We start from the raw sequence: 24724 nt of genomic DNA on the forward strand, positions 1-24724 counted from the left end.
TAATGTGCTTCATTCCCTCTGGATGAAGAAAGGAATGGGAACCATATTGAGCATCTACTAGGCAAGACAGTTTATATAAACTGGTATTTACACAGAATGCAGAAATAAGAGGCAGCATTTCTGATTTTAATTATTTGGGTCTATTTTCTTGGTCTAACTAAAGGTTTACTAATTTTTTTTATCTTTTCATAGAACTAAATTTTGTTTTGATGATTTTCTCCACTGTTTTTCTATTCTCCATTATATTTATTTCCACTTGGGTGTTTTTATTTCCTTCCTTACGTTTACTTTGAATTTAGTTTGCTTTTCTTTTTCTAGTTCCCTAAGGTAGAAGGTTAGGCTATTGATTTGAGATCTTTTTTCTTTTTCTTTCTTTAACATAGACATTTATAGCTATAAATTTCCCATTTAAGCACTGCTTTAGCTCCTTAATGTTGCATTTTCATTCATCTCCAATTATTTTTCAATTTCCCTTGTAATTTCTTCTTTGATGCAATGATTATTTTAGAGTTAATTCCATATACTTGTGAATATCCCAAAATTCTGTCTGTTATTGATTCCTAATTGCATTCCATTATGGTTAAAGAACATACTTCATATGATTTCAATCATTTTAAATTTATTGAGATCTGTTTTATGGTCTAACATATGGTTTATTCTGGAAAATGTTCAATGTGCACTTGAGAAGAATTCTGCTGTTGTTGGATAGAATGCTTTGTTACATGCCTAGTAGGTAGACTTATTTAAGAATGCAACCTTTAAATAGGGCAAAAATAAATATATCACTACTATGAGTTTGAAAGTAATATCACCTGCCACAAATAGAAATACCAAGAAAACAAAAAATGTTATTAAATTCTAGTGGGAGATTTTTGCCTGCTGGTCTCTGAGCCTGGGGTCACTCACGGTATGTTATAAAGGAATGTCAGTTGGTTGAAGTCATTTTTCTCACCAAACCAACATTTTCTCTTAGAGCTTCATCAGAGGGACTGAATGAGAACAAGTAATTAAAGTAATTTCATTCCCAGTCTGTTTAGCTCCTAAAATAATTTCTTGTTATCGTCCCATTTTAGAAAACACAATGCTTTCACCTTGTAGAAATTTTCTTTCCAAAGGGCCCTCAGTAATGCTCTGAATTCCTGCAGTATCTAGTGTTGGGTCCCCCAGAAAACACTCAATAAATTCTGCATGTAAGTGGCAAGAATTTATGATGTTCCATTTAAGGAGTTTACGAGTGGGAGAGAGCTGTTCTTAAGCCTTGGTATTTCTTCAAAGCTCCCTTTCCCCCCCCTCAGGTAATCTTTTTATTTGATACCCTATCTCTGACTCTGTTTCCTGTCTGCTTCAAGTCATATTATGTGAGCAACTTCTGCCCATTTTACCAAGTTTGTTTGCTTGAATGACAACAGGGCTGTCAGAACTGTGCTTAATGAGGTGAAACACCACCAGCCTGTTAATGGTGTTCAAAACAGGGTCCTAAAACAGAAAATGAAGACTTCTTAGGACTCTCTCTGTATTCATGTCTCCCAACTACACTGAATACACTGAAGTAGGACATATGTCAAGACAGATTTCTAAAGAGGGTGGCACTGGTTATAAAATATTTGTATTTACTGCTTTTGTGAAATCTAGGTTGAATGAAGGCATAGAAGAAAACTTCTGTTTCTTAAATCATTGTCCAGAAGAAAAGCATGAAAAGCCTGGGGCTCCAAATCTATAAAAGCTTTTGAGTCTTATGGGTTTGTATGTGTTCTTCATTAAAACAAACAAAAGTGCTAGGTTTTGCCTACTGATTGTGTGATGGCAATACTATGTTGACTGGAGGAGTTCAAGAACGAATAACACTTACTATGGATGCCACAGAGGGCGTTTATGTTTAGGGTTGGCTTAATGACCATTAAGTTCCTTATGTACCTTTTTACTTTAAAGGTTCTTAACCTATCAAAACAGGACTAGGGCATATAAATTAAGAAAACATTTTTCATCCAACTGTATAGTTAGACTATATTCAATAATCTAGTATGAGTCAGGAAAACTATATATTAGAAGTTATAAATGATTTATAAATACTAAAACATGTAGTGTTCTAATGTCAATGTTCACTGGCATTGCAAGAATATTTTATTCGTCACTGGCACGTGCCCATTGATGACCAGACCCAACCCCTATCTTCCCACAGGACTCTGACAATGGGCTAGATCTTGAATTTTCCATCTACACTTAAATTGCTGATAATGTACCCACCTTATCCACCGGGCTATTAGCTTCTTAAGAAAAGGGATTATGTCTCATTCAAATTTTTATTACCATCACCTAACACACTACCCAATGGACTTGGTACATATTGTTGTACTCAACTATGCTGAACCTTGACTTCACATTTGATTTCTCTTTCTTCGTGATGGTTGCCTGCAGGTCAGCTCCTAATTTGATATAGTATCACTCACAACTAAAGAAAAATGATATTCACTGAGCTTATAGTTTTACCAAAAAAATATTTTTTACACTATCTTAAAAATAATAACTTATAATTGGGTAAAACTAAATAAAACAGAAAACAACTTTTAATATATAAGACTTTACTAAATGGTAAATAAAGGTATAAAAATTCAGATTTGCATAAAAGATATATTAGGGGTAAGACAGCAATGACTTGCTTTTAAATGTTATATGATCTTTAGTGATTTCATAAGTAGATTTCTTCAACTAGCCAGTTCCCCTAATAAATTTCAATATAATCCCATTAATAAAAATTATGATTATTCAGCTTTTAGAAGACATTATTAAGTAAAGTACATGTGTAGAAGTACAAGATGTATTATATTTCCCTAAACTTCATTTCTAGCTTCTTAATAAATATGACTGAATTCCACATTTATTTGCCAAAGTCCTTAAAAGTAATTTTAGTTTAATAGCTAACCTCCTAGTGATGTGTGATATATTTCGCAGAGGTGCTCACTGCAAGGCTATAAAAGACCATGTCTTCCTGTATCACAGTTTCTAGGGTTTAACTCTGTCGCAGTCGGCATTAATTTGTGTAGTTTTGACACAGAGTCTACTATGCTTTGCAGGAGCTAAACACACACTCGGCACTGATATTCCAAACAACCCCTGATCCTGAAGACACCTAAGCTTCAGATGTGATCTGTGAGAAGCCCACTTCATTGTCTGAAATACTCCTGAGGGCTACTACCTCTTTGTCTTATTCATTATACTCACATCAGGGGAAAAATAAAACAGCCTCCAATAGATCGAAGTACAGTTCAGAGTCTAAACTGCAGTCTCCATGAATAACAGAAGTTCTCAGCAATGCAAGAGGCCATTGCCCTTTCTCTTTACTAGCTGATTTGAAGCTCACCCTCACTGCACAGTAAAATGGAATGCAGTCTCAAAATCTCAAAGCAGGTCGGGAGTGAAATGATTAATCTCTTAAATATAACATGTTCATTTGCTGTTTGCTTGGTATACCACTCTTCTCTCCCTTTTTATCCCAGCACTTTAGCTCACTAGGAATCTTAAAAAATAGAAATCTAACTTTTAGCTGTGGAGAGCCCAGCCTCCAACCACTCACCTTGATGGCCAGGCCCGCTGGAGTCAACTTCTCTGCATTCCGCTCGTTGAGGCAATCTTCTCCCATCAAAGAAGTGAGGTGCTGCAGGCACTCTGCGTGGCCCTGCGACGCAGCAATGTGTAAGAGATTGTTTCCACTTTCGTCATGAATTTTGTCTAGATTGTCGGCAGCTAGGTGTGGCTGTACAAATAGGAAGATGAAAAAAACTCAAGTCAATAAATCCAAACGAGACACTCTGGGAAGAAGAGAAGAGCTTCCAGGAGCTCTGGTGACAGCCATTGGAGCTAAGTCAGAACTCCTTGCTATTAATGCTAATGCTTTTCCATTACGTTGTTATATTATGCTTTAGAACATAAAAGCTCAAGAGACTTATTTTCATGTGAGACATGGTGACAGGGATAGGTCGCAAGCTTGGGGAGGTTCCAAGCTGGCCTGGGAACCACTGTGATGACATTTATAGTATCTGGCAGGTTCCCTGCCTGTCATTTGTTGAAAGGATGAACTATATCTCTCAACCATCTGCTTTGCCTTGAACCATGGAGAACTGGCTTTGACTGCAAGCTACCTGGTGGCTGCTGCGACTAGCGCTCCCCTGGGTCCCTCTAGACACTTTCAGCCCAGACATGCTCTGGGGCATCGGGAGGCTGTCTGCCTTTGGTTTTCTCACCTCCAGTGAAGTTCATCCCCTGAGTATAAACTGGTCAATAAAGACCGTTTGTGAAATGGAGAGGTGTTAATCACTTGGGAAACATGGGAAGGACAAAAGAAAGAAATGAACCAAAGAGAAATAAAGAAGAAGAGCCAAGAGAAATGGAAAAGACATTTTCAGGAGAGAAAAAAAAAGTATTACTTTATTTAGTAAAATTATTCAATCATATCATCCCATTACAACAATAAGATTTGTGATAATACAGCAAACACACTGTACTTATCTATCCATGGTTTTAGCCTAAGTAGAATCACACTGCCAAGATGTGATGATTTTCCTGAATGAGACTTCAATTAACATCACTGTATTAGCCCAGGCTTGCTACTGTTTCGTCCAAGTCTGGAAGCCAGAAAAGAACAATGCAGGCAGATGGAGTGTGATTTCAGTTCAGCTCCCTGAGCCTAAGCAGAACAGACTTTTCTTACATCATGTTACTCCGTGTCTAGAGTCTTTAGAAAAGCTTCTTCATGCTCCCTAGACATGCAGAGCTGGAACTAGTCACAGCTCCATGTGGCTCAGAGGGCAATCAAGCTCTAGGGTAAGCATTTATCTGCAAATGCTTCCAAACATCCTAGTCCAACTCTCCGGAATAATAATCAGGATAAAACAGAAGACCCTCTGTTCACGTATCTGGCAAGTCCACCTTCGGCAAGAAAATGACATCCCCACAAACATGTGAGAGCGAGCACTGGAAACCATTGGAAGCAAAAGACAGACATTAAGATTCAAGTTAGAGAAAGTGCTGGGCTCTTCTGTTTTGTTTTTGTATTAGATTAAGTGTCCTGATTCCAGTTGCATTTATGCAAACTTAAAGTGAAATAACACTCCCTCTATAGAACTTTGTTTTTCCCTGTCTTAACCTCCTAACTTTTTAGTTTAAAACTCCAAAGTCAAACCACCTAACCAAAACCACAGGTAAACACTGCATCACCCATGGACACAGACAGTCGTGTGGTGAAGGCCTGGGTCGGGGGTGGGTCCAGGGTGGAGGGGGTCAATCGGGGAAAGAAAGGAGACATCTGTAATACTTCCAACAATAAAGATACGTTAAAAAAAAAAAAAAAAGAACGGGAACCAATGCATCTTCATTCTGTTCCTAACGAATGGAGCTGACACACTCGTCTCTGAATGACTCCTACGGATGCTGAATGAGATCCATACTTACCAGGAGAGAGATCTGTCCTTCTTTAACGATGTTCAAGATGCTCTTTACTTTTTGCAGACACTCACTCCTTTCTTCGGGGCCTTGGGAGCTGGTCCAGCTCAGGCCGCCGACCTGCTCTTCCAGTTTGGGCTCTGCTGCCGGGGCCTGCAGGTGGCAGGCCCTGAGCTGGCAGTCTGGCCGGGGCTTCTCCACGTTTCGGCCGCGAGCCTCGCCGAAGGCCTTGCTGAGGAAGTCCTTGCTCTGGCTTTCAGGCTCACAGGCAGAGCCACACTTGGCCAGCGGCGGCGAGCCCTCGGCGGCGTCCTCGGGGGAGAGCTTAGGCTGGTCGCGGAGGACAGAGGACGCTTTTCTCACGTGAGGGCTCTTCACGGGAGACAGGACACAGAACGGCGTGGTGTTGGGCGGTGAGTTCTCAGCATTTCCTGCGGCGCAGACTTTGCCAGAGAGGCCGTTGACGGTTGTGCATAAGCCCAAAATTCTCTTCTCTGCAGGCACCTTGGGGAAAGGGGCGAGCTGCTGGCTGGATTTAATGTAAGGCACGTCCAGAATCTCATCCATGTCCAGGTCATAGTGCTCCAGTTCGCCCAGCAAGGCGCTGGGCTCCGCGGTCTTGCTCTGGGGGCCGCCCTCTCTCTCTCCTCCGGGGCTGAGCTCTTCGGGTTGGGGGTCTGCGTCAGTGTCCCCCCCTTTCTGGTACTCCGCCTTCTGGTTCTTTTGGTCATCACTTTCGTTGTTGTCCAGAGTCTCCGGCTGGTGTTTCAGCGGGGACACGCGCTTCACGGGGCGGAATTTACTGTACACATCTGCGATTCCCGTGGGCTTCTGCGCGTTGGTAATGAGCGTGGTGACGCTGCAGTTCCAGCCGGAGCTAGAAACTGTGTTAAAATAAGTCAGAGGAGATTATTCAGTTGAAACCCTGAAAACATCTTGGCCGGGCAGGCAGACACGGCCCACTCGAGTTATGCTCAAAGTAAGCCCCTGTGTAAGGGGACCACTTAGGACGTGGATCATAAAACAAACAGTGCACTTACCATTGGAAAAACAGTGGAAGATAAAAGACCGCTATGATATGTTGGCTCAGAGTTAATGAAAGCGGTGGGGATGGTGAAAGCCGACAGCTGAAGAAAACAAACCCAGACAGGTATTTAGGTCTGTTCCCTGGACAGCTGCACCTGCCCCGCAAGGATGTGGATACTGGTCCCCACCCTGGAGAGTAGAACTGGAGGGCAGGGTCCTCTGTGTTAAACGCACTTCCAGACTAGTTTTAGGGAGCGGAAGGATGTAAGCACACACATTTACACATGCACACACACATGCACACATGCCTATGGACACCCTTAACGCTTAAGAAGGCCTGTATAAACGAGGGCTGCATTGTTTAATATTGGGCAAATGATGGCCGATTGGGTGATTCACCAGGTGATTTGTTAGATGCACGCGGGGAAGAACAGAGAGGAGCCCAGGGGTCAGGAGTTGACAGGACCCTGGGAGATAAGCCGTGGGCTCGCCCCACCCCAGCCTGAGCATCCCAGTCGAGGGCTGCTCAGGGGCATTTCCCGGGGCTCTCCGACATAGCGCAGGGACACTTGGCAGCTGAATGAGCTCTTGAAGATTCAGTGCTGCCCTCCATTGTCTGAAAAGCTGGAAACAAACAGGAGGAGAAGGACGTTGCAGAGGGAGGGTGAGGTAGGCAGGCTAGGTTGTGTTTGTTGTTTTTTCTTGTTTCTGTTCAAAGCTTAGATAAACACTCTACGGTTTGCATTTGAGTAAGTGTCTGGTTGAGATGGAGTATAACGAGAAACAGCAACACATCTGGAGGTAAAAGGTAAGAACCACCACTTCTCCCAGTTAGCCCCTCGGTGCAGGACGGTGGAGCAACATCCTCAGACACCAGGATACTGCTTCCTCTCGGGGAGACTCCCCTGACCAGATGACAGATGACCCAGGACCCTGGAAACCTGAGGCCAGCGATAGATCCCTACTCCCCTTCCACTCAGTTTACACCATCCCCCATCAAAGGAGTGAGGTTTCAGGACATGCCCTCCAACCAGGACCTCTCATCTAGCTATCCTTCCGGGACAACAGCAGGTGGGAAGGTTTTAACCCCAAAGCATGTTTTTGTGTCTGTTCTTGCTGTTGGGCACAACAAAAAAGACAGCAGGTATGTATACTCCAGTCTATAACTTCTGCAAGTCTCCGGCTACCACTGATTGTGAGGGAGAAAGTGGGAGTTACTAAAAGTTTGGAAGGAGTTATACAAGTTTCCAAATTTTAAAAAACCATGGTCATCCTTCCTCCTGCTAGGATGTGTTCTAAGAGGATTCAGGAAGGTTCTGGAACAAATCTAAGGAGAAGAGAGTGAATGTTCTGAGCCTGAATGCCGTACAACTGTGGGTGGGTTCTTTCTCCAAGACTGACCTCAATTCTGCAGCGGTTTTCAGAGGGTCTCCACTACGTGGTCCTCCTCTGAGGCCCTTCTAGCTCTGGCATTTTAGAATCTAAAAAGAGAATATTATAAGCTGTGAGGTGAGGCTTGGATTCTGTCCAGTACAGAACAGGTATTAATAGGGAATGTTCCAGAAGGAAGGAAGGGATGGAGATGCTCTTATGCTGCTGCGTCTCTTCCCTTTTGTTGGCTCTGGCTCTTAGCTGTACACAGTACTTGGCACAGAGCTGACAATTAACAAACGCTAGTATTCGGATTTGAATCTCACTTTGCACAACACATGAAGCCTCTTTTTAAATGCCCAAAGTGCATCCTTCCCAGGGATTTACAGCTTAATTTCACAAGGGAAAGAACTTCTGCTAATAAACTTAGAGGAGCCCTAATTACCAGTAAGAGCTGGATTTTCTGAAGTTATGCATGAAATGTAAATATGCAAAAGGCAAAGACCAATTCCAGTTGGTCCATTATAAATTTAAAAGTTTTTCTATCCTTTCTATGTCCTTTTCTCCCTAAAAATGTAAAGCGATAAAACTAACGTCTGCCCGAAATTTTTGCCAAGCCTTTTTTTTTCTCTCTTCCTTTCAAGAACACATGGTTACTTACTTATTTAAAACAACAGAGAGATAATGGACAGAGTTTATAATGTGTAAATATGCCTTTAATTTTATCCATTAATTTTCTGAAAAGCTTTAAATACAGTGATATATATATATATATATGTATATATATCACTGTATTTATGTATATATATGTTCACATCTCTGAGATACATACTTGTTAGATAATGTTGCTTGCTAATATTTTTGCCCATTACCTTAATTTCTTTGGAACTTCTTGAAAATGTGCATCTCAGGATGTAATAAAGAATTTTTAAAGGCACATAACTTAGTGGGCCAGTACAACGAGTGCATTGTACCAATATATTTATGTATTGCATAAGGTCGTGGGTTCAAAGGGCTACTCTTTTATGTTGGCTTTATTTACATGTGAAATTTTTTCCAAGTGATACAGGGAAATGGATACCATATGTTCCCCAGCTGTTTTGTTCTGACAGGAGCCATTAAGAACGCTCTATGGAAATGAATTCTGTCTGAGTCTTATGAAAACACTTCTCTCCACACAAGGGTCTAGAAACTGAAGAACGGGTGTCAACATTAGGCTTGTTGTCCTTCCCCTTATTCAAACGGATGACTCTTTTTTAGGCCAAAAGTGAAACCTATGCTTTCTAGTCTGTGTCTCGATTACTGGGAACAAATCCCAGTCATGAGGAATGGATTGTTTAACAGGTCTTCATGAGAATACTCTAATTTATTACTATATCACATCCTCATCTGAGAAGGAGAATTTTACATATGTGCAAAAGATAAAATTCAGTGAGTTTATTTCTCCTAAGCTGGGCAAAAGGGTATTTTAAGCACAACACAAGAAAAGGGGCTATTAATAACTATAGTTCTACCCCAACACGATAATAAATTTCTTATAATACATGGAAACAAAGTTCAGACTCACTATGGTTACTAGGAAGATTTTGAGGCTAAATTTGTTTTCTGAGGATCATGAATAAATACTTAACAAACTTTAAGTGCCTGAAAATTTTATCTGTTATTAGATCTTTACAAGCTCTGTGAGAACAGGGCCTGTGAGTAATTAATCTCTCTATTCCTTACATAAGTAGGTTCCTAATGACTTTTGGTTGAATGGATTCATTTTTAACATCTTACCAAAGTAAACATGTCCAATACACCTTAAATCTGTTGGCTGATTAGGTCAAAAATTTTCTAAAATGGTCGGTAGGTAAGTGGAAGTGTATGTGAGGCTGACTTATAGGCCACAATGATCTCTTCCAATCTAGCCAGCATTTAGAATGTCTCTGATCACCAGCAAGATATTCCTAATTGCCTGCTGACCATCCATTTATTCAACGAGCATTTACTGTGAGTCTAGGAATGGCAAGCATTTGTGGCAGGCAGTATGTTCTGGTTTAGGGGTCTTATCCCTCTCCAGTTGTGCCTGCTTTCTCTCTCTCTCTCTCTCTCTCTCTCTCTCTCTCTCTCTCTCTCTCTCTCTCTCTCTCTCTCTCTCCTATATTTCTTGTTTCTGCTGCCCTAGATCGCATGGCTGCTTACACAGTCTCATAAGCAATCCATCTACAAGGCATGGCTCACCCTTCTCTATATATATATTTGTAAAAAAATGTTTTATTGATTTCAGAGAGAGGAGGGGGGACAGGGAGGGAGAGAGATATAGAAACATCAGTGACAAGAGAGAGAATCATTGATCAGCTGCCTCCTGCATGCCCCACCTACTGGGGGTTGAGCCCACAACTGGGGCATATGCCCTGACCAGGAATCGAACCTCAACCTCCTGGTTCAGGTTGTGCTCAACTACTGAGCCACACCAGCTGGGCTGGCTCACCCTTCCCTTCCCTTGATCACTGCCACTCATCCCTCAGGAACCAATACCTGCTGTGGCCTGATCCTAAATCCTTCTCAAATCCTCTTTCTTCATCCTATTACACTGGGGCCACACTGGGACCCTCATCCAGCCTCTGCAAAGTTCTAGCTCCTTTCTGGGTCTTCTTTTCCAGTCCTGAGTCAGCCCTCTGCAGCTAAGTCTGATTTTGTTACTTCTTAGCGCACAAACCTCAGGTCACCCTGGACTGTCTAAAACAGGATTTCCTCCTTATGTGGGATGCATGTCCATGCCATATCTAAGGGGGCACACAGCTAAATTCCCCTGAGAGAATGAGAAGCTATACACCTTTCAACTCTCTTTCTTCCTCCTAATTAATTTAATGAATTTAACTCCTCTCCAAAATGTATAATCTCCCTTTGGAATAATGAAATCACAGGCCATAGGTTCAGAAATTTTCATAGGTAAAGGGTTAGCAGACATATTTTGTTTCCATCACATTCATTTTAATGAAGACTTTAAATTATTGAAGAAAGTCACAATTGGTTTTCTATTTATAACACTGACAATGTTTCTTTTAAAAATTAGTGTTTAAAAGTAAGTTACTTTAGAAAAGTGTGTTAAATAAATAATAGTACAAGTAATATGTAAGTAAAGCAAAAATAACAGAGGGAGATGCAGGCTATATCACATGTTGTGGAAATAATAGTTGAATTACTGGGGTTTGGGAAACCCTGGTTTTCAGAATAGTACCTAAATTCTTTAGCATGGAATATAGCAGTTCTTTTACTTATTTTCTAATTTATCTTCTCATCTCAGCATCCATCATACCCACATCACTAACTTTCCCAAGGAATTGTGGCTCCTTGCTTTTCAGTGCCCTGATTATATTTGGTCATACACAGACTTGGGCATTTCTGAAGTTCTGCTGCAACTATTCCCTCATGTATCTATCTCACCTTCTCTCTTGAGACTTCCTCAAGGGCAAAGATGGCTTGTAAATCTCCTTGTGTTTATAACCAGCCCTCTCTCTAGCACAAAATCTCACAGATATTGGGGATCAGTGGCTAAATCGTTTAATGAATAAATGAATAAGGGAAGAGAGAAGGAGGAAATGGAAGAAAGAGGGAGGCAAGGCAGGGAGGGAGGAAGGAGAAAGGAATATGCCAGACTAAAGATGCAAAGTATAGTAAATAAATAGGAGTCTGCTCACGATGAGGCACTCCAGCCACATTCTGGGCATACTATCTGTGTTGACTTTCAAAGAGAGTGTTAGTAAGCTATTGATGATATTCAGACATTTAGAAGATGCACTGCATATGGAAACATTTCCATATATTTCCTACAAGTTCTAAGTCTCAATTTCTTCATCTGTAAAATAAAGGGGTTAGACTACATGATTGCTAAGACCTGACCCACCTCTAAATTTCTGTGACTGTATGGAATGTCTACAAATAACAGGGCTCTTTATTCTGAGTGATTCACTATGAAACACTATAATTCCATGTCTTTCAACAGATCCTTACAAATTTATAATTATGAGGCTAACCTGATTGCTGACACAGAACAATTCTTTGGCTCTTGGGACTGATAAATTAGTATTTTCTTAGGAAGATAATGTACAGTTTGCTATTGCAACGGTGGATCCAATTTTCAAGACTGAACGTCAATGCTGGCTCCCCAAAGCCCTGTTTACTTTACTTCTAAATATGGAATTGTATGTTCAGATTAGGAAATATGAACTTTGGACATTGAGAAGAGAAAGAAAGGGGGTATGCCTTTAGGATAAAATGGTGTTTCCCTACTGTTTACTGTTTAACATTTCCTGAATTCTATATTCTATGAAACAAAATGTTCACTTTTAACTGCAATTGCCTTAAATGTACATAACATTACACTTCACATCTATAACTACTGCAATCCCAGGCACCTTCAAGAACATACCTTTTAAGTTCTCCAGCATACCACTTCTTCCATTTATACACCCAAGGGAAGGATGTTCTGAAAGATGAGGGGTGCCAATACTAATGTCATGAGTTTCCTTAACCCAACAAAAACAACAGGAATCTCTAGTGACCCCACTTATTGCAAACACCTGAGGCTCTAGAAGTGGTGACAGGTGACTTATACCATCTAATGACCAAAGGAAGAGGGCATGGAGTCTGAGTGAGAACTGTTCACTGAATGCTCTTCTGTATCGTCCTAGATGTAACCTGATCCAAGAAAGGGTTGCCTTAACTTTGGAGAATTGTGTTCAGGCCATGATGTTGGGCATGATGAATGTGTGTCTGGAACATTCCCATGGTGTTGCTTGCTCTTCCCTTTCACTGATGCCACAGAACCTTAATGAGAGTACTGAGAGGCTGCAGGGGAAGTACAGAGGACTTTAATGCTGTATTTACAAAAATACCCATCAATGATTTATTCATAATAAGAAATTACAATACTATTGGAAAAGATTCATGATTTGGTTCTAAATTTCCTGACTTTTAGTGGCTACTGATACCAAGCAGCTGCTGCAAGTATCAGATTCACATATCATTTCTCTCAGTTTCGTCCAGAATTGTCGAGACCTGCTCACTTAACTTTGCACCCCACCTGCACCCATTTCTTTGGTCTGTGAATATTCATAGACATAGTCAAGCTCTTACTACCCTGGTAGAAATAATACTTCTTCACCAAAACAGCATGTTCTATCATGAAATCAGACTCAATATTTAGACAACTTTAAACCTTTGGACTTCAAAAGTACAGTTCACACAGAATAACAATTGGTGGGTCTGAAGAAAGTATATGGTTTCAGAGTTATTCTGTCATCTAAAAAATATGCTGACCTTCACTTTGACATTAGTAAAACCTCTTAAGTGAATTAAGTAATATTCGTTCCAGGTTTCCTTCCTTCCTTCCTTCCTTCCTTCCTTCCTTCCTTCCTTCCTTCCTTCCTTCCTTCCTTCCTTCCTTCCTTCCTTCCTTCCCCCCCTCTCCTCCCTCCTCTCCCTCTCCCCTTCCCTTCCTCCCTCCATTCCCTCTTTGTGCTGAATTGAAGAAAGAGATACACATCAAGAGACATCAAGCAGAGAAGTGCAGAAATGGGAGAACTTGCTCAGTGTGTTTTCTGCAAAGTGTTAGCAAGCTCAGTTGGTTTGTGGAAAGTGCAGAAACACACATACCAGTTCTAACTGAAGGTGGCGATGTTTTACAGTGTTGACCTAAAGTCAAAGACAAAGAACAGCAAGTTACAGCTCCTTTGTCAGAGAGAGCAAGAAGCAGATGGAGAGGAGTGAGTGTGTGTGTGTGTGATGTGTGTGTGCGTGTGTGTGTGTGTGTGTGTGTGTGTGGCGGGGAGGGGGGGGGGGGGGGAGGAGGAGATGGCAGGGCAGAGGGAGTATGGAGAATCCCTCCTTTCTCCCTTCTACTCCCCATCTCAAACTGATGGCTGTTTCTTTTACTTCTAAATACAGAGCTATATATCCACATTAGAAATATAGTTGTAGAAATCAAGAAGAGAAAGAAAAGGGGGTACATCTTCATGGTTCTCCTACTGTGTGTGTGTGGGGGGGGGGGTTTGGGGGGTTGGGGAGGGCTAAAAGTTAAATGAATTGTATGAGAAACAAAGAGGTCAGTCCATGAAGCTGGTCCCATTTTGAGATGGATGCACTTTAAGGGGGAGGAGAAATGGAAGGAAGAACCAGCACTGGCCTGCAGCCTTCTCTTCCTCTTGGCAGGCACACCAAGCTCCTGCCTGGGCCAGAGTTCTCAGTTACAAGGCTCCAGAGAGAGCAGGGCAGGTGCAGCTGAGAGAAGCCAAGAGCAGACAGAGGCTAGTCCCAGGATACATGCACGGTGGAGCCACGCTGCCTCCGCCTCCTGGTGCAGTTCAGTGTGTACTTCTCTGGCACCAGCATAACCAGTGGAAAAAGACTGAAGGTTAATACTTCCGCAAAATGGTATTTCTTAATTGGAATTCTAAAATTTCCTCCATTCTATGCTTTAGAATAGCTAATACAATATATTTCTATTAAGCCATGTAAGTTTTTACAAGAACTCTGGAGAATGGATGAGCAATTCTCATGTATTCTTACTTGAAAATTAAGGAGGACCCAGGGAATTTTAAGTGTTATGTGGAAAATTACAGATCACGCTTACTTCTCAGCCAGGACTGAGGTTCCCTGACTCTAACTTCTTTCCATAACACTGCAGTTTCATTAAGGACCGCCTTAATGAAAATTATTTCCTAAACATGCAATTTACATGTTCTCTGGGTCAGACATAGGCAAGTAGATTCCAGAAACCAGTGGCAAAACCTGGTAGTACTCATTTCGGATTCGTTTTTACCTAAACCCCAAACTGTGCTCTCTGCCTAGATTTTGGCATCCACTGACTATGAAGCTTCTGTGTGGGAGCAAAATTAGGAAAAACGGTTTTTAAAAACAATTTTTCTTAGAAACAAACGAGTAGAAGAATTTCCCTGCTTTTTATCTTTAGTGCATCATCCTAAATTTAGAGTCCACTTATCACTGAGAATCTGTTCTCTCAGCTGCCAATTCCTTCAATTGGTTGGAGGTGGCAATCTCCTTCTAATGTAAGCTAGAGATACAAAAATGTTATAAAGCTTGTTCAGAGGCATTCAAGTAATTGGCAGAATGCTAAAATATTCTTAAGGGTTTATTCATTCAACAAACATTTATTGAATGCTTTCCGTGGACATGGCTTTAGGGGTGCAGAGATGAATGAAATTGACAAAGTCCCTGCCTAAAGGCAGAACCAAACAGCAAAGCAAGTATACAGAGGGATAAGAAATGAGAAAATGCAAAGTGCTCTGAGAGAGACAAGCAGTGTACTGGATTAGAGAATGGCTAAGATGTGTCATTATTGAGGCGACATTTAAGCTAAAACCAAGGGACTGAGAAGCTGATCATGTGAGGATCTGGGGGAAAATACAAGAGGAAAGTTAATTCTGCGAAGATCTGGGTGAAAGGAAGCACATTTCAAATGGCTAAAGAAAGAGAGAATCTGGCTGGTTTTTTCAAAATTCTTATAGCTAGAGCAGGGTGAGCCAGGCTGAGTGCAATCAAGGATGGAGCTGGGGAAGGTTATCAGGGGCCAGCTCATTTGGGCGTTTTATTGACCACAACAAAGAGTTTGGTTTATATTTTAACTGAAATGCGGTATCCCTGGGGGGATTTCACAGAGAAGCAAAATGAGCTGCTTTACATTATAAAATAAGCCCTCCTATCTACTCTGTGGGAAATAGGGGTGCAAGGACTGGTGGTGAACAAAGAAGTGAGACTAGTTCATGACCATTAACTCAGATGAAACAGAAAGGTGGCCTGGACGAGCTGGTGGCTGTTGAGATGAAGAGAAGTGGACAGAGGGGGAGTCACTTTGAGCAAAGACAACTCAGGATCTGGTACATAGATGGAAGTTGATTTGGAGGGAGAGTTCTGGCTTTAGCCACTGAGTTGATATTTCAGTAACCCCAGTACCTTAACTAGGGGGAAGAAGAGGAGGAACATGTATAGAAAGGAGATGCAAGACTTTCTCTTCAGAATTCCATAAGGCACGTCATGTAGACACTGAGTGGCCATTAAATAGGAGGCTCAGAGTGCTGAGGCCAGTAGCAGCAGCATGTAGGTGATATATGAAGTTGTGAGAATAGATGAAATACCAACCCAAAGAGACTTGGAAATTGAGGGGAGACAGAGTCCTATTGAATACTTGAGTCCCACTTAGATATCTGAAGGTCAAGTAGAGAAGGAGAAAGAGCTGCAAAGGAGGCTAAAAAAATGTTAAGAGTATAGGGAGAAAAATGGGAAGAGAGGTAGTATCCCGAAACCAAGAGAGGAGAATGTTTCCATAAAGGCATAGTCAAGTCTCAAATAATATGAAGAGGCCAAGAAAGATGAGAATATCAGTGTCAATGGACTTGACAACCTGGAAGTTGTGCCCATTGCTAGAGAGGTGTGTCATTCTGTAGATCAAGCATGTCAAACTCATGGCCCGCGGGCCGCATGTGGCCCACAACGAATATTTTTGCAGCCCAGCCAATATAACGGTATGTAAGAAACGTTTTACAAAAATTAAGTTATGAAATTTAACAAATTTCATAACTTAATTTTTACAATATCCTGTTATACATTATTAATAACAAACTACAACGTTCGCTAATGACCAGTTACAATAATCGTGTTGCATTCATTTCCCTTATGTGCCTTACACGCAGGTGCACCACTTCTCTCCACTGATACTAGCAGTGAATATTTTAGCAGCTGATTGCCACGTCATTAGCCTTGTACTGACTTGTTTGGTGTGCGCAACAGGAAATATTTCGCTTTTGGAGAACAAGAAAAATAGGTTCATTTGCGTTATGCTTATTAATTTGTGCAGTTATTCAGTGTCTGATAAGTTAATGTTCAAGAAAAAGTATTAATTTTTATTAAAATTTTCTATTATTTTATGTTAATGATTACTCATTTATCACAGCCCTTTGTATTCAGCATGTCTCTATCGAAATAAACCCATGTTTCTCTGAAAATTGAAGCTTTTATTTTTTGTGTGGCCCACATAAACTTAAACCTTGTTTATTTGGCCTGTGTTAGCCTTTGAGTTTGAAATGCTTGCTGTAGATACTTAGGGTGAATGGGAGGTAGAAGACTAGAGATGGAGGCTCCCTTATCTTTTTAAAGCAGGTTGGCTGTAAATCAGGGGGGTGGGGGGAGGAGAAGCAGCAGAGAATCAGGTGGAAGCTACTAAAAGGAGTACTGTTTGCTTGGTGTTTTAAGATAGGAGATAATCAGAGAGTGTTTGTATGCTTCGGGTAATGACCCATACAGAGAAAGACATTGATGGTGTAGCTAAAAGGGGAGATAACTGAAGGATCAAGGTGTGAAGCCAAATGAAGAGAAGGTATGTCCCTTTCCTCAGTTATAATACAAAACTCAAAGAAGCAAGGCTTCCTCTCACCTCTCTATGCAGTCATTCATCTAGCCGTACCTCAATATATAAGTATTTAGCACCAGAGCCAACCCTGGAGATACTATAATGAACAAAATTATCCCAAAGAGATTTTACTTAGTCTATGAGAGAAAACTGATATTAAACAACATCACATTATTAATAACTTTTCAAACAGATAAAGTATAATAATTTTGTTCAAGAAAAATAAGAAGAATTGCATTGACTAACATTCTCATGTAGACATTTTACTGTATGTAAATTTTTACTGGGGTTAAATAAACTGAGAGTTATGTCATAAATGTTAGATTCTTTACTGCATTAGGTTGGAGTGTTTGTTTTCTTGATTGAGATGTTAGAAACTGTGTTTCCTTATTCTTTGGAGTCTATTTTATATTACATCATGTGAAATGGACCAATCAGCAGGATTTTCAATTTAAACTGTCATGCCAACCTTCCACTTAATGCTTTCAGCATTGAAGCTTAATAAAATGGAAAACAGGAGGTTTATATGCTTAGAATCACCAGCTATGTCACAGCAGCATTGAAAGGATAAATTTCATGGCAACTTATTATCTTTGGTGCTGGCTGAAAGCCTTGGAAATTTTAGAACACTCTATGTTTTCTAAAGTCCAGGATTTGTCACAAAATGTACATGCACAGGGACTAAAAATACAGCAAATTTGTAATGCTGTTAAATACACATCCAAAATGACTTTTACCGATACCAAGTTTAGAAAGTATTGTGTCCCTTACTCATTGTCATCCAAGTGAAGTATAATGGAGGTGTGTTCTTTCAGAATCTTTTCTCAAACACATCCCAAAGCCATTCATTACTGTTCCATAACCGGATTCTGTAACCTTAGCTCATCTAAGTACTCAGATGCAAAGCTAAATTAATATTTATCTTCCTTCTTTCATAAGAAAATGATACAATAAGCTCAGCAAACACACATTTTGAAGAATCACAGACAGTTAATTAATTGAAAAACATGTGCATTTGAATATCTAATTTAAAAAAACCCTCAAAGTCAATGTAATAGAATATGTTTGATTTGAATACCGTATGTCAACATGATGCTTTTTAGTCCTCATTTGGCAAAACCATACAACAGAGTTAACACCCACTATTTCGTGTTGTCCTCTTCTCCTATGTGAGTAGCAGGGATTAAGCAGAGAATACATGCAAACATTTCACACAAAAACTTTCTTTTAGAGGTGCAAATTTTTTCACATGCAACTTCCACAGGGCTAACCCTTGTCCCACAACACTAGCCATACAAGGTTCCTTGGGCTAAAATTACTCTTCAGTTGCCTCAACTTCACAGTGGCTCAGCAGACACTTGATAGGCTCTAGAACTATGGCCAAATTAGCTACCCTCTATGAGCCTCAGTTTCCACACCAATAAAATGGGCATAATAATGGTCCTCCCTCAGAGAACTGTTTTGAAGACAAATAAGCTATTTACCGAGGACCTGGCAAAATGCCTGGTATATTACAGCCCTAAGAAACAACTGCAAACTGTCAATAGCACCTGAGCAGCTCCAAGAAGAGGCAGAATTTGATCTCACGCTTCTAACTCCTCTTTCTTTACCTCCCTTCCACCATCTTGTGGTATCTCCACTACCGTCACACTTCTTTTTAAAACTTCATTTCTCACACAATTTGAAACCCAGTCTTAGTGCCGTGTAGCTGATGAAGAACAATTTGAAATATTAATGCCAAGTGAGAATATAGATTTCTATAGGAATCAAAGCCTTTGGCCAGAGGAAGGGCACTTCCAGGGCAGACCCATTGGGCATCGGTGAGCTAGTTAAAGTTACAGAGACACTGTAACACTCTGACAACACTCTGGCATCTGCCTTTCTCAAACCCCACCATGGATCTGGCCCAGGGACCAGGGATGAAGTGGAGTGAGTCCTGGGGTACATGTCTCACAGAGTGGCTTCCAAGGGCCACCAACGTGGCTCAGCTGACACGCCTGCTCCTCTCAGCACACTTGGAAAACAGATGGAAAAGACAGGCATGTGTCTTGTCTTCGCAGCCCACTTGGAAAGGCAGAAAAGGTGATGGTAAGTCCAGGGGGCTGATCTGTGGGGCTGACTGGTTCTGATCAGACCATGCATGGGGATACCATGGGTTCAGTTCTGGTGCTGCACTTTTAGGAGGGATGCTGATAAACCACAGTCATCCGTGAGAGTGCAAGAAGAATGAGCAGGTACACTTAAAACCATGGAGGGAAATTTTAACCTGAAGAAGACAAGGCTGAGAATGACTGCCATCTCCAAACACTTAGTGGCACCTTTGCCTAGGAGGAGTGTCCTTATCTATCATTCCAAAGGAAGAACGGGGATTAAGGGATGAAAATTTGAGAGACACTGATTTTGGCTGAACTAAAATAGTAACCTTCTGTTGCCAAATATTTGACTCCCTTTACCTTTGGATGGTAAACACACAAGGAACTATACAGATGATGTATTATACAACTGTACACTTGAAACCTATATAATTTTATCAACCAATGTCACTCCAATAAATTATTAGCTATAATTTTTTTAAAATGAACCTTTACGGGTGGGCAGCCTCATGAGCTCCGTGTCACCAAGGTGATGAAGTACAGGCTGGATGACCCCCCAGAGGGACAGTAAGGATCACCTTCAAAGATCTGATGGACTTAGGACTACATGAATGTTTGTTGTTGTTGTTGTTTTTTGCCTTTTATAAAACTTATTTGCAAATAATTAAAATTTTCACTGTAAGTACATTTATAGAAGAGTTGAAGAAATAATAGTACAAAGAACACTATATACCTTTTATCTACATTCATCAATTGTCAACATTTTACCCATTTGCTTTATTATTCTCTCTCTCTCTCTCTCTCTCTCTCTCTCTCTCTCTCTCTCTCTCTCTCTCTCTCTCTCTCTTAGACTAGGTGATTTTTAGGGTCCCTTCTTCCCTTGAGAGTTATGATTCTATGTGCTGAGGCTTCTTTCCAGTTAATAGGGTTTTAGAAAAATTGTACCCCTGCTAGTGGCGCTTTCCCAGTACCTGGCATAAATCTGAGCTCCACAATTGTGATGGACGGGGCCCTATAGAGCCCAACCCTGACCTTGTCCTCACTCTGAGCACTATGCTGCAGCCACATAGGTTTTCTTTCTCTCCCTCGCACATGGAAGCTCTTTGTTGCTCAGGGACTCGGCACTTGCTCATTCCTCTGCCTTCAGTGTTCTTCACTGGTTTCGATGTGGCTGGGCCCTTCTAACACTGCCTGACCACCCCCCCTCTACCCCTCTCCCCAACTCCTACAATTACTCTATCACATGGTTTAAGTCACCTCCCATCACTCTTGAAATGATCTGGCTCAGTTCCTCATTTGCTTGCCTTTTATCTGGCACCCCATAGAACAAGCTCTCGACCCGCAGGCCGCATGCCTCGTTTATTTGGCCCGTGTCAGCCTTTGAGTTTGACATGCTTGCCTCAGAATGTAAGCTCCTACTAGAATGTGAGATCTTGTCTACATCTTGTTGTTACTGTGTCCTCAGTGCCCAGGACAGAGAACACTCAACCACTATTTGCTGAAGAATAAATAAAAGTACAAATGGATCCAAGACCATCTGGTCAGAAACTGTTAATACAGGGCTGGACGTTAACATTTGACAACCTACACAAAGTGGAATTTGCTCAACTAACTTTAGAAAGGAAAAGAGAGATGTCTTTATCAGGTGGAGCGAATTCTAAGTGACAGGAGGTTTAGGGAAAAGTTTCCGCAGAGAGTGCCCCAGCCAGAAGAAAGATGTGGTCTCTTCTCAGAAGCCAATGTGCTTTCTGTTGCCATCTGTTGGGAAAACCACCATAAAGAAGGAAATTTGCAAGCACCCCAGAGCAGTGTCTGACAGAAAGTCTGGAGGGCTGCGGAGGTGGGTATGCCCATGGAACTCATGGAGAATGCCTCACTTCCTTCTGACACTGGCTGTGAAAACTTTACTATGTTGAGATTTCTTTCAAACGAGCCCACAGACCATTCTACACAATGCTATGGAGAGGTGGATATTTTCACGTGTTTCTTTTTCTAGGACCATTCTCTATTAGGAAGTGGTTTGCCAGCTGCAAAATGGCTATCAAATTGGATTGTACTTGTGATTACACTGAGAGTTTTTCCCCCATATATCCATTTCCTATCAGGTCTGATTATTTCTGATTACCTTGAGCACTGGGTCTTTGCTCTGGGTGAAGTTTTAAAGCTATTGAACTTGAACCTAGCCTCCTTCTCAACCAGAGAAGAAATGTCTAACATCACCTATTGTGGAAGTGGCTAGAAGTCACGTGACCTAGAGAAAATGGAATTAACAAGTACAATATTTTTGAAAGTTTTGGTTAAGTTACTTAACTTGGTAAGCAAGAGCAGCGATTTAACAGAGAACAGAAATTCACCACTTAATTGATGAAGGGGGAATGCTGATATTTAAAGTTCTAAAAGGATAACATCCTAAAATTAAATGAATACCACTAAGTCCTGCTATTTGAGAGGTACTATACAGACTCTAGAGGCAGACTTCTGGGGTTTGAATGCCAGCTCTGTTACGCCATTGCTGTATGACTCTGGGCAAGATATTTAACTTCTCTGTTCTGTGTCTCAGTTTGGCCATCTATATAATACAAACAACTTAGTGCTTAGCTCACAGGGATTTTATGCTTAATTGAGCTAATGTTAGTCAAGTGCTTACAACCATACCTAAGCACACACATGAAGCAATACTGAAGTGTTTGCTATTCTTTTTTTTCTCCTTTACTCCCCAACCCCAATTAATGAAAAAAGAAATTATTGTATCTACAAAGTACCTTCAGATATATTACAATTTTGATCCCAATAATAGTCTGGTTGGTAACATTGCGGAACAAGTCTCTTTTCTATTTTATAGATCAACTAGAGGCCCAGCATGCACGAAATCGTGCACAAGTAGCTCGATTCTGCTCACCTCAGCTGGCCGCCCCGCCCATCACTGCTCGTAGCTCGTTGCCCCACCCTCCACCGCTCCTAGCTCTCCGCTGCTAGTAGCTCGTGCCCCGCCCCACCCGCTGCGAGAGCCACTGCTTGTTTGGTCGTGACGGTGTTACAGCATGACAGCCACGGGCTTTTTATATAAGAGATTGGTCATAGGCTCAGGGTCAGATAGCTGATAAATGGTTGAATGCTAACTTGAACCAGGTCTTTTGACTCTGAGACTGGCGGCCTGTCCACTGTGGTCAAAGAGGTTCAACTCAGAACCCAGTAATGCCTTTAAAAAAAAAAAATCCTCACTGGAGGATATGTTTTCCATTGATCTTTAGAGAGTGGAAGGGAGTGGGGGGTTAGGGGGCGAGGCATGGACAGAGAGAGAGAAAAAAAACAAACACATAGATGTGAGACACATCGACTGGTTGCCTCCTGCACCTGCCCAGACTAGGACTGGGAATTGAACCTGCAACTGCGGTATGTGCTCTTGACTGGACTGTGAGACAATGCTCTAACCACTTAGCAACACCAGCCAGTGATGCCTTTTAAGGAGACATATCCAGATAAGCCTTGTGGCCAAAGCCTCTATTAAACTGGATAGAAACTTGAGTATGTTTGAAATATATATATATTTTAAGTTGAAGGTAAATGAAAAGTTTTATTTGAACTTTAAAACCATCTTCTATGATGTTTCCGACCCAAACATTGAAGCATTACTTTCACTTACACACACACACACACACACACACGCACAGAGATAAACAAACCTAGAAAGACTAATTATTTTCCCTGTCTCATCTAAGCAAAATGTCAAAAGAAAACAAACAGGCCAGGAGAAAAGGAAATAAGCTTTGTATAAGTCCTTTCAGTGAGAAAGTCCTAGAAGTCTAGTAGCTGCATAGGTAAGGACCATCTATTTATTAAGTGCAATACACATAATTCGAGGATTATCTTAAGCCTTCCATCACCCATGGTTCTCAGGACTCTAGTTACTATCCGAGAAGGTCGGCTTTGGCAAGGTTAATGGTGATGCCTTAGAGTAATTACTTGGAAAAATAATAAACATCATTTCCTAATTTGATGCTATGGTATCGTTCCCATCGATATCCTTTCTTATTTTCATTTTTGCCCATCACAGAGAGAAGAGGAGGAAGTTTAATTTGATTTACAGAGGGGAAAACAAACCTGAACGTACTTTTTGGTCAGGGGTGGTGGGCTATGCAAGGAGAAAAGGTCAAGCAGCTGGTTTTCATCTATATGCCATAATTCTCTGTTTAGTTTGCACTATTAAACTCCAAAGCTTTGCTTTAATCTTAACTGTTACAGTATGCCTTATTGCAGATTCTATCATGTCGCATCCCTGATAGGGTTTCAGACTTTGGCCAAGTACCATCCCCCAGACTGGCCTTGCCATATGGGTAGGAAATGCATCCAACATTTTTTCTTTGGCGCCTGCATCATTATGTTTTGTCACCAATGGTTGTTGGGTTTTCAGTAAATTGCTGCGAACACTGTGGTTTGGGCTGTCGAGACGCTCGCCTACATTTATTTGTACACAGCCGTGTCCTCATCAGGGCCTCCCTGTCCTGTCAGCGTTTGGAGGAGGACCTTGCATCTGTTGTCAAGGGTGGAGAAGCCATAAAAGAAAATGAAAACAGAAAGCCAGAGCAAACAATGGGCGGGGGAGCAGCTCCCACACTCTGAGAGACAGGAGAAGGAGGAGAGGTGAGAGGTGAAACCTACCTGATCTGTCTTCGTTCTGTGAATCACATCTTCGGCACAGTTCTGGGATGGTCTTGAGGGATGTGACTGAGTACTAAATGGGAAGCCAGAGGAGAAAGGGGGTGAAATAACAATTTAAAATGAGAGCATGACATTCATTCAAACTGGCCAGAAAAATCAAAACACGAGAAGTGATACCTGAGTACATCCAGAATGTTTAGCTAATTTTACCCTAAATGGGCTGCTTGGTGATCTGGGAGATCCCAAGCTCTACCTACAAGCATCTAAGCAGGTGCAGATTAAAAAGAGGGCTGGGCGTTCTATCTCCTATCACTTATGCGACTTGGAAGATGGAAGGATGCTCTGACCTTGAGGGTTTCCAGAAGGTGGCCACTGTACTTGCATTCTGAAGCCTAAGAGCGAATCTATGTGTGAAAAGCCTTGGGGAGAAGCATCCAGCTTCCTGCCGCACCCAGGGCCACCAGGAGCCACAGCTGTGTCTAAACTGATTGAACTACACAAACATCCCTAATGTTGCCACTCGCCTAGGATTTTACTGTGTAGAATCTGTAATCGCCAAGGGAAATAGCAGGGCAATGTTATAAAAAGCGAGGGGAGCATGGTTCTGTGTTTGAAAGCTCATCTGTTTCACATATAGATTAGACTAAACTGAAGGAAACCACCCTGCAGGTTCAGGCCCAGCACCAACTCAGGGGCTGGCTCTCAGGATAACAAATTATGACAGAAGGGG

At 41.4% G+C, this 24724-nt stretch overlaps 1 protein-coding gene across 3 annotated transcripts in view; it reads right to left on the reverse strand.

Moving 5' to 3' along the window:
• Positions 1-24724, reverse strand: part of SNCAIP (synuclein alpha interacting protein) — a 137008-nt gene that overhangs the window by 29344 nt on the left and 82940 nt on the right. For all 3 annotated transcript variants that reach the window (XM_054714965.1, XM_054714964.1, XM_054714966.1), the window contains exons 3-5: positions 23995-24067; positions 5446-6320; positions 3572-3751 (exon numbers count right to left, since the gene is read on the reverse strand). In XM_054714965.1, the coding sequence (XP_054570940.1) occupies positions 3572-3751; positions 5446-6320; positions 23995-24067 (1128 nt within the window). The remainder of the gene's footprint in view (positions 1-3571; positions 3752-5445; positions 6321-23994; positions 24068-24724) is intronic.

The sequence above is a fragment of the Eptesicus fuscus genome, chromosome 4 (genome assembly GCF_027574615.1).
Source record: "Eptesicus fuscus isolate TK198812 chromosome 4, DD_ASM_mEF_20220401, whole genome shotgun sequence".
NCBI lineage: Eukaryota > Metazoa > Chordata > Mammalia > Chiroptera > Vespertilionidae > Eptesicus > Eptesicus fuscus.